General features: G+C 37.9%; 1 protein-coding gene across 1 annotated transcript in view; it reads right to left on the bottom strand.

Annotated features, from left to right (window-relative positions):
* Positions 1–13,824, bottom strand: part of MAN2A1 (mannosidase alpha class 2A member 1) — a 117,876-nt gene that overhangs the window by 21,969 nt on the left and 82,083 nt on the right. The window contains exons 16-19 of the mRNA XM_074569797.1: positions 11,766–11,880; positions 8,583–8,716; positions 7,472–7,613; positions 1,831–1,964 (exon numbers count right to left, since the gene is read on the bottom strand). Coding sequence (XP_074425898.1) covers positions 1,831–1,964; positions 7,472–7,613; positions 8,583–8,716; positions 11,766–11,880 — 525 coding nt within the window. The remainder of the gene's footprint in view (positions 1–1,830; positions 1,965–7,471; positions 7,614–8,582; positions 8,717–11,765; positions 11,881–13,824) is intronic.

Raw genomic sequence — 13,824 nt, 5'->3', positions numbered from 1 at the left:
GCCCATTCCCCCATAACTTTGATCCTCCTTCCTTTCGAGTCCCTGCAGGCATGTATAAGAACCAACAGTCATTAAAGGCTTACTCTGCAGCTATTTAAAACCATTACACGCTCAGCAGAAAGAGTCAGGGAGAAGCAACATAGATGCTGTAACACAGGTACCCAAAACACCTCAAAGATTTTTTGATTGTAGTGGGTAACCGTCCCTGCTCCTTTGAATGATTCTCAGCAACTTGCACAGAATCTTTCAAAGATGGAGGAAAAGAGGAGGATTTTAGTAATAAAAGAAAAATACATTGTTATTCCACTAAGCTTATATCTGACTTGTATCCCAAACAAAGTGGTAAATGTATGCAAAGCCACATGTAAATGTTTCACTAACCAGATAATCCCAGAGTTGTTTAGGCTGCCTGTTCTGCTGCCCATTCTAATTGAGGTTTGTCTGTTCTGACATTAAAATAGACCTGCTCTCAGCAGGACTAGAAGACTTCCAGAGATACCTTTTAGTGAGTTATTTTATGGTCCTATGGAAAATACCAAAACTGCACACAGTGTCAATGCAAGCACCATGGTACTAACTGATTTGATCTGCTCCTGTTGTTTCAAATTATTTGCTAATGTAAACATAGATGTCCATGTCCAATAATTCTTACTTATCTGCTTCATATTCTAATTTAATACAACACAAATTACCCTCGGAACTCAAAAAGTTTTCTGTGGTGGTATAGATCTCTCTGCAGGTTTCTTCTTGTGAAGGTAGATTAACCTGGGCAATGCTCATTGCTGTCAAAGCTAGACTGCTGCAGAACTCAAGTTAGCTTCTTTCAAGTTAACTAGGATATTTGCATACCACACTGATAAATGCAGTTAATATGCTGCCTGAGTTATACAGGATGAGGAACTAGAAAATCATAATGACACGTACAACCTGAAAAAAACACCGGCAATCACTAAGTGGTGAAAATTAGCTTTAAGCTTGATATTATCATCTTCTCACAGTGGTTAATGATATCCATTATAAACCAGAAATAATTCCAATTTATCTGCATATTCATTAGTAGCTCGGTATACAACCTCTCATGTTTAGCTATGTGATGTTTTTAAAATATACTCAGTGCTATCATCATGATTCTACTGCTTCAGTACGAAGATGTACTACTTATTTTGTCCTCAAAAACGACAGGAAAAAAAAGCAGAGATGATACGAAAAGAACTGAAAGAGAACTGAAGAGTTATTTGAAAGACTAATACAGGAAAAGGTGAACTGAAATTATCTGTGTGAGTAAAAAAACCCACACCCTTACAATAAAGGGTGTCAACTTTCCCAGGATCATAATGAAGTGAGAAGGTTTATATGTCTGACAACTTAATATTTCAACTTAAATCTTATTTCCTAAGAAAACTAAATTTATAACGTTTTTTCTTTTCACCCATTTATCTAAAACAATTTGTCAACCTTTTTCCAGATTCAGTTAACTTTGTTAAGAAGCAGAAGTCTCGCTCATTAGCAATTTTTTAAAAGCTCCCTCATTAAAAAAGAAAACAGGAAAAAAATAGAAAGAAAAAAGAAAAGACTTCCACAACAGTACCCCAGTCATGTGTCGAAGTGTGAGTGAGAAAGTACACACTGCAGGTACTTGTCTGAGGAGTAGTGAAAGATGAAGTCTTTACGATAACAATATGCAAGCAAGCTGACAAAACTCCCTTGAAAGTTATTTTTCCTTAGTTCTACTGGTCTTAGAGTAATTTCTTTCCTGAGTTCATGGCTGCTGCAACAAAAATAAATATTTATATCTTAATTAGCTGGAGAAATACAGACAATGAATCCTACCACATCTGTTCCATGTCTTCTTTCCAGCAGAAGTCGGAAGATATTCGCTGTAATCTTGTTATCTTGGACACCTTGTCCAAGGCCACGGTTGTCATCCTGCATAAGACGACGATCCATGATCACTTCCAACTGACCTGAAAGAGCAATACAAGGATTAGGCTGGTAATAACAGCATGTAAAGCTTCTATTAAACATAAGAAAAATACTCTGAAACATAACTTACAAAGAATCACAGCTGTTCTCTTGTGTATGCAATAGCAGATCTATATTGTTTGGACTGATTATGAAAACAGTTAATACCCTTGGGTTTTGGCTGTTAATAATCTTCCAAAAAATTTTCACTAGCCTTTCAGCACAACGTCCTGCAAAGTTTCAATGTAAAAGTCTAAACTGAAGTTTAGCACTGTTAACAGTGACAAGTGGCATCCCTCAGGGGTCCAAAATGGTACTGGTACTGTTCAATATCTGCATAAATGACACAGATAGTGGATCAAGTGCACCCTCAGCAAGTTTGCGGATGACACCAAGCTGAGTTGTACGGTTGACACACCTGAGGGACTGGATGCCATCCAGAGGGACCTGGACAAGCTTGATGAGTGGGCCTGTGTGAACTCCATAAGGCTCAACAAGGCCACCTGCACCTGGGTCAGGACAACGCCCGGAGTCAATATAGGCTGGGGAATGAAGGGATTGAGAGAAGCCCCATGTAGAAGGACTTGGGGGTACTGGTGGATGAACAGATGTACATGAGCCAACAATGTGCGCTTGCAGCCCAGAAAGTCAACTGTATCCTGGGCTGTACCAAAAGAAGCGAGACCAGAAGGTTGAGCGAAGTGACTCTGCCCCTCTGCTCTGCCCTTGTGAGACCTTACATGGAGTACCGTGTCCAGATCTGGAACAGGAAAGACACGGACCTGTTGGAGCGGGTCCAGAGAAAGGCCACAAAAATGGTGAGAGGGATGGAACACTTCTCCTATGAGGACAGGCTGAGACAGTTGAGGTTGCTCAGCCTGGAGTAAAGGCAGCTCCGGGGAGACCTTATTGCAGCCTTTCAGTGCTTTAAGCGGGCCTACAGAAAAGATGGGGACAAACTTTTTAGCAGGGCCTATTGCGATAGGACAAGGGATAACGGCTTTAAACTGAAAGAGGGCAGATTTAGATTAGGTACAAGGAAGAAATTTTTTATCATGAGGGTGGTGAAACACTGGAACAGGTTGCCCAGAGGGGTGGTAGAACCAGAGAGGTAGAACTTTGCACCAGATGAATGCTGAGTATGAAGTTCTGAATTTATGTTGAACTGTAACATTGCCATTCAGAATAGCTCTTTAAGCATGATGTTAAATCATAAATAGCCTTATGGAAGATGAAGTTCATATCTTTTCAAGTTTATATCTCCAGAGGGAAACCAGTTCAGGGCATGTAATTAAGGCTGTTACGGTTTTTGCACGCTGAATCTTCAAACAAATGTATTTGTTTCCTAAATAAAACTGGAAGATTGAAGTACTTGTTTCCTAAATAAGAAACGCACAATTTAAGCTACTAAAAGAAGCTGCTTAGTAAGACGGTCTCTTTTATAATTCTTCATTGTTTTACAAACACTTATCCAATTTTCCTAAATACTTATTCTTCTCTTCCTGCAAGGAAAAACAGATTTTGTGTATTCAGGACAGAAGTCAGCTGGCAATAAGTAAGAAACAAATTTACTATTTCATACTAAGGTATAAGGCTAGGATTGTGCCTCAAATTGATGGTCTTTGTGGATCGCTGTACGAACATGGGAGACAGGCATGATAAGTCTCTGAAAAAACCTAGAGCCACAGTAAGAAGGACAAACCTACGATACACTTAGGTCAAAGTTTTTTAAAAAAACAACTTAGATCCAAAACTATCCAACTGCATTTCCAACTTTATTGGAGAAGCTAGGATAACGAAGGCTAACAAAATAAAGCTTTATGATTCTTAAAGCCATTGTGAACAGCAAATACAAAAAAAAATGATCAGTCCTGTTATAAAAAACATTTGAAAAGTGGGTCAAAGATTAAAGATTGTTTTAGGGAAATTTCTGGCTTAAAAGTGGTGTAAGTGTACTGCATGAAGCTTCAGGACATAAGTGATCCCTGCTACGCCATTAGTTATCCACTAGACTGCAGGGAAGTCCATCTCTAAATGACTGGTGCATCCCATCTGGAGGTCTTCCCTAGGTCATGGAGGATAATCCACTAAGCAGTAAATTAGAGCAGAACTGGATGGAATTTACAAGGTGAAGCACGTTCAGCATCTAACATTAAAAAATGCTTATGCATCCAATTCCACAAATGGAAGAGAGATGGAAAGTAGGAATAAAGTTGTGGCATATGTACTTCACAGTTTTTGATCAAGTTTCTTAGAAGCTGATATTGAAGACTAATGATAATACAGTGAGAAATCCTAATCCATACTGCTGAGATCACCTGACAGCATGACAGTTAACTAACTGCTCCTTAGTAAGGAACGTGTCTCTAATCCAAGAATGAGAAGTGAGAAATAATCAGCTGTTCATGTCTCAGATGGTGGGTTATGCCTTGAGACACACAGTCTCAGACACACAGATACACAGCTACTGAAGGTGGTTGCCTAAACTGTAATGTTTCGAGATCCTGAGGGGCCTTCAAAAGGAGTGTGACGAGGTGTATGACTTTCAGCAGCCACAGAACCTTCAGCTTCATTTTTTGTTTTCTTTCAAGGAGTCCAACATGCCCTCAGGACAAAGGCAGTAAACACACATTTCATTAAATGTTACCTAATGATAAGAAGTCAGATTAATACATTCTCCTGCTTTTTTTAGTGGGCACTGAGTAAATATTTGATGTTGCTAACTATCTCTTAACCTTGAGTGGTATAACAGAGTTTGCCAAAGAGTGACATTGTTAAGAAATTAATGCCATGACCAGGTATGGGACACATCTTTTGCTCTTTTATATTACTGGAATAGGGGAAAAGCCTCTAATGTCCTCTGACTGTGGTAAAATCAATGCTCACAGAAAGCCAGTTTCTCCCTGATACTTAACTGCAATATGTCAATCAAAGCTAGCCTTAATTTCCCTAACTTGGAAGCAGATAGAGGGGGTCTCTGTGGATTTAGATGTTCCACTATTCTATGATGCAGAGACTAGGATTGTTAAAGAACAAATGCAGACACTATTCCAAGGTAACTGAGCCTCTGCACACTAATTTAGTCTCCAATACCTATGTAACAAGTGTCTACAAACATTTGGTGGTGTCAAGATAATTCACAAGATCAGGCCAAAGGGAATTTTGTTCCTATCAATGAAAGACATGAAAATACGTATCTTGTATCAGGCAGCCTTGGAACAAAAGGCTGATATTTTCCACTATGGCTTTATTAAAGCATCGGTCTATAGGCCAGTGTTAACTCTTTGCCCTGAAATAAATTAGGTTTGCTAATACTGCCATCAATCTAGTACACTATTCACCTTTTGTCAGAACAGACATTAATACGACACTTTTCTGAAAAGCGACTGGGAAGTAGGTTTTGGCATAGTTTCTGATGGGCTATTTTTCTAAGTATTCATTCCATTGTTTTTTAAAACTATGTAGATTTAAACTCACAATATACTACTGCAAGGAATTATACATCTTAAATTATGAATTACATACCTTATTTTGTCAACTACTTGCTAGCTTTAATTCATAAAATCATAAAATGGTTTAGTTTGGAAGGTACCTCAAAGATCATCTAGTCCAACTCCCCTGCCATGGGCAGGGACACCTCCCACTAGACCAGGCTGCTCAAAGCCCCATCCAGGCTAGCCTTGAACACTTCCAGGGATGGGGCATCCACAGCTTCCCTGGGAAACCACTTCCAGGGCCTCACCACTCTCAATAGTGAAAAATTTCTTCCTAATATCTAATTTGAATCTACCATCTTTCAGTTTGGAGCTATTAGCCTTTGTCCTACCGCAATAGGCCCTTGTAAGAAGTCCTTCCCCACCTTTCCTATAGACCCCCCTTAGGTACTGGAAGGCTGCTATAAGGTCTCCCTTGAGCCTTCTCTTCTCCAGGGTGAACCACAACTCTCTCAGCCTGTCTTCATAAGAGAGGTGCTCCAGCTCTCTGATCATGTTTTTCACCCTCCTCTGGACTCACTCCAACGGGTCAATGTCCTTATGTTGGAGGCTCCAGACCTGGACCCAGTACTGCAGGTGAGGTCTCATCAGAGCAGAGTAGAGAGGGAGAATCACCCCCCTCAACCTGCTCGTCTCACTTCTTTTGGTGCAGCCAAGGATACAGTTGGCTTTCTGGTCTGAGAGAACACATTGCCAGCTCATGTTGAGCTTCTCATCAACCAACACCCCCAAGTCCTTCTCCTCAGGGCTGCTCTCAAGCCATTCTCCACCCAGCCTGTATTTGTGCTTGGGATTGCCCTAACCCAAGTGCAGGACCTTGTGCCCTAACCCAAGTGCAAGGTCCTGCACTTGAGCTGGCTCAACTTCATGAGGTTCGCACAGGCGCACCTCTCAAGCCTGTCCAGGTCCCTCTGGATGGCAAGCCATCGCTCAGGTGTGTCAACCACACCACTCTACTTGGTGTCGTTACCAAACTTGCTGAGGGCACGCTCAATCTCACTGTCCATGTCACTGACAAAGATGTTAAAGAGCGGTGGTTCTTTAATACTGACCCCTGAGAAACCCACTCATCACTCATTTTCACTTTGGTATTGAACTGTTGAGAGCAACTCTTTGAGTACAACCAGCCAATCCCTTTTCCATCGAGTGGTCCATCCACCAAATTCAGGTCTCTCCAATTTAGAAACAAGGATGTAATGTGGGACAGTGCCAAATGCTTTGACAAATGTTTGTCAAATGCATTTATTTGAATTCCTCCTCATTCTGGTAGCAGTATAGACTGAACAACTGACTTCTGTTTCCACCCCTCCAAGGCCATTCATCATCACCTTCTTTGCTCTGAGGGACAAGACTGTGTATCTTTTGGAATTCTTAATATGAATTGATTTTTCTTGCCAATGTATTCATCAGCTCTTTCAAAGTACTCCATTAAATTTGTGGGGTACAATTTTGCTTCAGAAGAAGTACATTGATTCTTACCCAGGGTAATTTTTATCCTTTATTTCACTAATTCTTGTCTTCAAAAAAGCTACCAATGTTTTCTTTGATAGGGATGTTACACTATATAGCCTATACTTTAAGACTTGTGCTTTCTACCCTAAAGCAAACAAACAAATCAAAAAACATAATCAGCAACACATTGTCCATCTTAAGCCTTCTGCTACCAGAGCATTACAAAAAAGAACAAATCACTTAGTTTCGCTGTTTCACCCTTGAGCTCCACGTGAGTTCTTGGGTGAAAAACACTTGGTTATGACAACTTATTGCTCATTTTATCTTCTTTGTAATCTCTTTCCTCTGTCTCTAGTTTGAGACAGAATTTCTATTGAAGATGACAGGATCTCACGTGGGAACAACCTCTACCTCCTTCCTTATGGACATATTCTAAAACTTGTCAGAATTGGAGAACCGTATTTCCTTTCTTCAAATGTTAGTAGGTACGGCAATCTCTGAATGAACTATTTCAGACAATCATGAAGGACAGACCTTTATAGTATCTATCCTCTTGTACTTACCATTTTTCAAGCTTGCAACACCTAGAGATTGAGCTGAATGAAGTGTCAAACGCACGCCAACATCTTGGATATAAGCCATTGTAGTCATAGGATAGATATTTGCTTGAAGAGGTAATTTGCTCATCGTCAGTCTGGGCTGGATCTGCAGTATGAACAGGAACTTCAATAAAATACATTCTTTTTATGCATTTAAATTTCAAAGACCTTTTCAGACATTTATCCCATGTGCTTTAGAAGCACAACTGGCACCAAAGCACTCACTCAACTGTATTATTTAGCTTTTTGGAGATTTGTGGCTAAAATTACCACTTTGGAAATGATAACTTCAATGTACTTTTAGATCAAAGACTATTTAAAAAAACCTGAAAGATTCATCAAGGGAACCTACAAAAAAAGCAATAATCACAGTTATAGAATGAGAGAAAAAAAATTCTCCTCTAGAGAGAAGGCAGAGAATAGATTCAAGGTAGCAGAAAATGAACTGTTGGTTTATAATTGGAACTTATTAAAGTGCTAGTGGAATTCTTGAATGGTACATGACAAATGAGTGGTAGTACTAAAATTATTTTCATGTTTATATATTCACTTTACTGTCTCCAGCAAAACACAGGACTACACACTAACTGGAAAAAACACAGGTATGATTTTAAATGTATTTGCAAAACTATTTTTAGCAAGGAAGGAAGATAGGGAAAAGAAAATTTTCTTTCTTTTGTGTGTGCTGCAGTGTCCAAGTTAAGAAAATAGTCACGCTATATTTCATCAGATGCATTACCAATAGAATAAGTTACTACACTCCAAAAATACATCACTTATTTCCACCACAGCAGCAAGAAAGTGTTCTCTAGGTCTGAGTTGCTGGGCCTTATGCACCTCTAGCGTTGTGCTACCCAAAGGGCTCTAATTAAATAGAAAAATCAGGGGGGGAAAGGCACGCAGATATACAAGCTACTACATGGTAGCTTGTCATAACTTCCTTTATTACAATTCTTATGTTAAAAAGGACATAAAGGAATATTTAGCAAACACTTTGAAACTATTTACAATCAGAAGTATTAAGACAATCCAAAACTGAGACCCTAGGCTTTTATAATTAATAGACGATCATTACCTGATATCCATTAAGATCAGTATAGAATTTATTTTGACTGTTTATGTCAGATGAAATTCTCATGGCAAGCTCACGATTATATTCTCCTCTAATATCCACAATATTGGAAACTTCAAGAGACTGGCCTTCCAAACCTACATGAAAAAGATGCATTTAAAATCTCTCAAATTTTAAAAGTGATTGACACATATATAAGAAACACTATGCTCCCAGAACACAGTGATTTATCTAGTTTTTGCCTGCTAGTTTTCCTTTTCTGTTATATCTAACCAGATATCTGAAGCCAGTTCAGTTTTATACCATATGATATAGCAATACTTCTAATCCAGTACTCACTGAGCAGACAGTCTGAAACCTTCACTGAAATAGAACAGAAGCAATTAATGGTAAAAACCAGTGTGGGTTCCAGAAGATCAGCAGGAAACAGTACACAGCTGTTAAGTGCTGTCTTTAGCAGCAGGTAATACACTGGAGCAAGAGCTAGGCATTTATGTGGTTGTCGCCATTCACAGACAAGAAGGAAGTCCCAGCTCCTTGACAGCAACTGTTCCATTAAGCAGGAAACTAGTCCGCTGTTTTAACCAAAACAGGGAGAAGCTTCCGTAAGGACAGTGAATTAAGAAACCACATACTCATATGACCACAACCAGGACACAAGTCTTTGCTGACAGGGAAAAGATGCCTATTTATTAAAAGAAGGATTAAGTATTTGAAAAAGCAGACATATGTTCACTGAGATTCTTTTCTACAGTGCCTTGCCCTGAAAATTGAATACCATTAAAAATAACCTGACCTTTTCCAACAGTTCAAGACAGAGTTTGGACTGGAATCATACCATCATTCAGCATGACCACATCTACCCCTTCTGTAGTCTAATGGGACTAACAGTTGTGAACAGAATTACGCCAAGCACAACACAGATATGAAGTCTCTCTTTGTAGTGAGATGAAATTACGTGTGCTTGTCTGAGGGATTGCAAACAGAAGAAAGCAAGGCATTGATTAACCAGCGTAGTCCTTTAAAGTTTGAAGTCAGGATTTAAAAATCTTAGGTACTTAACACTTTTTTTTTTCCTCCCAACACTTCACTGTCAACTCACAAGACCCAGAGGTGTGCTAATCAGTTAGAGGCTCATCACAGACAGAGGTTAGTACAACCTCTTTTTCCTTCTGCATATACAGTTTTAAAATTTTTCTAGCAGTTCTGTTTGAGAGCATGTTGGAGTAGTTTCCTTAAGAAGGTCTTTACTTTGTCAAATTCTAAAACAAACACTGAACCTTTACACAATGGAATGCTGAAAGTGTCCGCCTGCTTCAATTTTTATGCTATTATTTTGTATGTAAAATGCATACTAAATGGGTTGTGATTTTGTCACCTGAAAAAGAAGGATGTCAAGCTCTATATCTGTTATAAAATCTGAATGCCACCTGCAGCAGTACCAGCAACTGTTAAAATGTTAACATTTACCAATTACTATTATGCTACATTGCTAAATTAAAAACATTTGATTCAGGTAATTATTTCTATTTTCACAGACATAGTCAGTAAAAAGTGGATCTATATGTTCCACTTTTGACGGTCTTAGTCATAGACTTTCCACCTATTTTAAAGTAGGACTATTAAAGCATGAGTACATTGAACAAGGAAACAATATTTTAGTTTACAATTTCGGAACGACCAGACCATTAATTACTCTCAGCTCTTTGCTACTGCATTATTTGAGTTAATACAAAAATACAATTAAGAAGATAATGAAACATAAGAAGCTTCCTATAAAAAGATTAACAAAACCCTGCTGATGCCAGTGGAAGCAGAAAAAGACAAAAATCACTCACTGGCCAACTACTGAGCAGAGTTGCCAAGCCAGACTATTTTCTGCTGAAAATTAACAGAATCCTAAAGCCATAAGTGGAAAAAGCAGTGTTTTACTAAAATTGCTGAAGAAGTCATAGGACTAGGAAGTACTGTCTAACAGTTGGATTAGGCACATGATCAGGCTTTCCAACACCTGGCAAGCAGGAGTACCAGGTCTTTATTTAAAAAAAAGGTACATATTCACATACACATATTTCTTTCTCTCCACGTGATCCGTTACTGTGCATATCTAGTAAGACTTCAAGATACCTTCTTTTAACTGAAGTAATGCTATACAAATAACTTCCCTTACAAAGCCCAGGAATCAGATCTCAGCAAAATGATGATGCAAAGACATCAAATTTTAAATTTTGAAAAAGGCTATTGCATATGAAGAAATTAAAATAAAACAAATCACAAAAGTAAACAGAGACAATATATAAAATAATGGCATCATTTTTCCTTGTAAAAGCTGTGAACGTGGTAAAGGACTTCACCATGATGACTGGATAGGTAATGGTGTAAGTACTGAACCAGTGCGACGAATTAAAAACTGTCAAAAAAAAGAAAAAGAGGAAAAAAAACTAGATAGTGCACTCAGAATGAAAGATAAATTTATGTTTTAGGAAAGATTTTCACTGACAGCCCATTTTCTGTGAACTGTGAAATGGAGTATAATACTTCTGGTTAGGTACTTACTAACAAATTAAAGAAAAAGGAGTATTATAAAGAAATCCATTAAAAAAACCAAACAACCTCACCCTAAACAGACAAGAGAATTTTCAGGCTTTTTCTCTCCCCTTCACTACAATAAACATCCTCTTTATGCAAGTTCCCTCCTTGCTAAGAAGTTTAATTTACTGGAAGCCACGTAAAGTAACTTTCTTTTCACATTTTTGGCAATCTAGTATATCTTCACCTCAGGGTACCTTTTCTTTCATCTAGACATCATTGGTCACATAAAACCAAAAAAATTTCACATCACCTCCAAGATATTTCTAATTATTTTTTTTCTCATTTTCATAAGTTATAGCTGCCTACAGCATTCAGATGACCCAGTAAAGCTCAAGACGCCCTTGTAGGTAATTTATAAAACAAAATTTCCTAATACTGAGAGGTGTATCTAACAAATATGTTAAGTCTAAGCACGCCAGCTTAATGACTAGCATGATGCTCAGAAAGGGATCATTGTGCACTGGACTCAATAAGACTTCAGTCTGACAAATTCTGCACTAGTTCAGAAGTGCATTTAAACATTAGTAAGTCAGGTAGGATCCAAGACTGTAGCAATGAAAAATAACTGCTGAGACAGAATTTTACAAGTCTTACCCTGGACTTTATACAGTCGCATGGTGTGTGTCACGTGGTGGAAAAAACAAACAACTTCTGAGAAAATCTTTCCATGAGCAACTCTTACGGTAGGTGGATCTGTGAAAATATAAGGCTACAAAAAAAAAAGGAAGTTAGACTAATTATTTTGAGAGTTTTGCATAAACATAGTGTCAATAAATCAAAATATTTAATATGTATTAAACAGCCTTTTAATTTTCTTGAGTTGTTCTATGTATAAGTCTAGTCTAAAAACTGGGAATTAAAAGCTACTCCTGATCTTAAATTCAGCATCTTCTCTTCAGTGCCTCACTTATCCTTTGGCTAAAATTAGGATAACCCTCATTACATATCTCACACGTATTTTATGAGGATTAATGGATACAAGGACTACATATAAACACAGCAATGTATTAATATTGCAAACATACAGATTGAGGTTTTTTTGCTAGCAAACTACAGTAATCAAATACTGTAGTTTCATAATCTGTGGCAGATGATTTAACTGTTGTGTTTGCTTACAGTTTACTGTATCACTGGTACACAATGCACGAGGAAAACTGCCTCCACATTGTCTTGTGGATCAGTTTGCATATCCTCTTGACAGTGAAAGAGGAAGCTTTGTCTGCATCAAAAGCAGCTACAGGTGTCAGGGGAGTCCCCTGGAATGCAGGGTATTGCTGGGAACAATTAAGAAACCTCAAGAGGGACACTGGCTTCTTATTAATGTCTCTCAAAGACTAGCAGAAATTTTGCACATTCACAGTCAAACCAAAGAGATGAAGAAAATTATTTTTCCATGTAGTTACAGTATTTTGAGTCTCAGCTAAGCAAAAAATGACTTTTTTTTTTAAGTTGATCCCAAACTGAACTGTATATACTATATAGAAACACATGGATGGCTACAAAGGTAAAAATGGGTTAAATATTAAGCGTGTACAAAGCCAAAAATAAAAACACAACACATGCAACTACTACTATAGGGCAACAGCAATAAAGACTTCACTCAAAAAAACCCAACAGAATACTTGAAAAACATGTTATTCAGAAGGATCTATGCAGAAAGCTCTTAGAGGGTGGCTGCCTTCCTCCTGTATGTACCAATGTCATAAGAACAGAACATGCTTTTTTTCTCAAGAAAAAAACCCAAAGATCAAATGTATCTTGAGGAAGAGACAAAAATCAAGATTACATACATACAGAGAAAAACAAGTACAGATACATAAAATCCAATCATCTTCTTCGAGCATGCACTATATGTATATTCACAGAGAAGATTTCAAGAAGTATTGTATAAAAGAAGAAACTGAAAGAGATTTTCAAAGACTAAAAGCCTGCCTTTCTATTCACATATTTATTCTTAAAGCTTCAGCCAGAACACTGTTTAATATGAGCTTTGCTAGAGCTCCGAGAGGCAACTCTGCAGCTATCAACTAGAGGAATACTTCGTACAGGAATTTGGTAGAGGAATCATAATTGCTTACACTTCGGTAAGATGGGTTGTTTTAGGGAGAGAGGGACTTTTCTGCTGATCATCTTACACCAATGTTGTATCCCGTTAATCAGTACAAAAACCCAAATGAGGAAATGGTTTTTTGTACTTCTTAACAGTTGACATAAAAAAAATGATGAGATACTTCCAAGGGGTCTCATCTTGTCACTAAGACAAAAAAGTGTTATCTATTATACAAAACTGATTTTCTAGCTGAGAAATAAAAGAGGACTATGGTATTAGGAAGGCACGGAAGCCAGACGAATTATTATGCTGGGATTATTATTTGAAGATCAGATTTTAGCTTAGAATTTGAGATGGCTTTTGAGTTCTGTTATTTCCATGAAAAACTGCCAACATAAGTAAATGTAGACTGAATCTTCCCCTTTCTTCTGGCAGAAGAGATTGTTATCTATCTGCTTATCTATCACACATAGGTATAGAAGACAAACTCATTTAAACTGTGACTGTACGCTCTTAGAAGTATAGCTTTAGATTAAAATCCCACAGAGGAACTGGATTACTGACAGGAAGGTGGAATAATCAAACCCTTCAAAATCCTACCTA

The sequence above is a fragment of the Larus michahellis genome, chromosome Z (assembly GCF_964199755.1).
Source record: "Larus michahellis chromosome Z, bLarMic1.1, whole genome shotgun sequence".
Lineage (NCBI taxonomy): Eukaryota > Metazoa > Chordata > Aves > Charadriiformes > Laridae > Larus > Larus michahellis.
The sequence above is the reverse complement of the archived record's forward strand: the minus strand, read 5'-3'. Positions and strand labels throughout refer to the sequence as shown.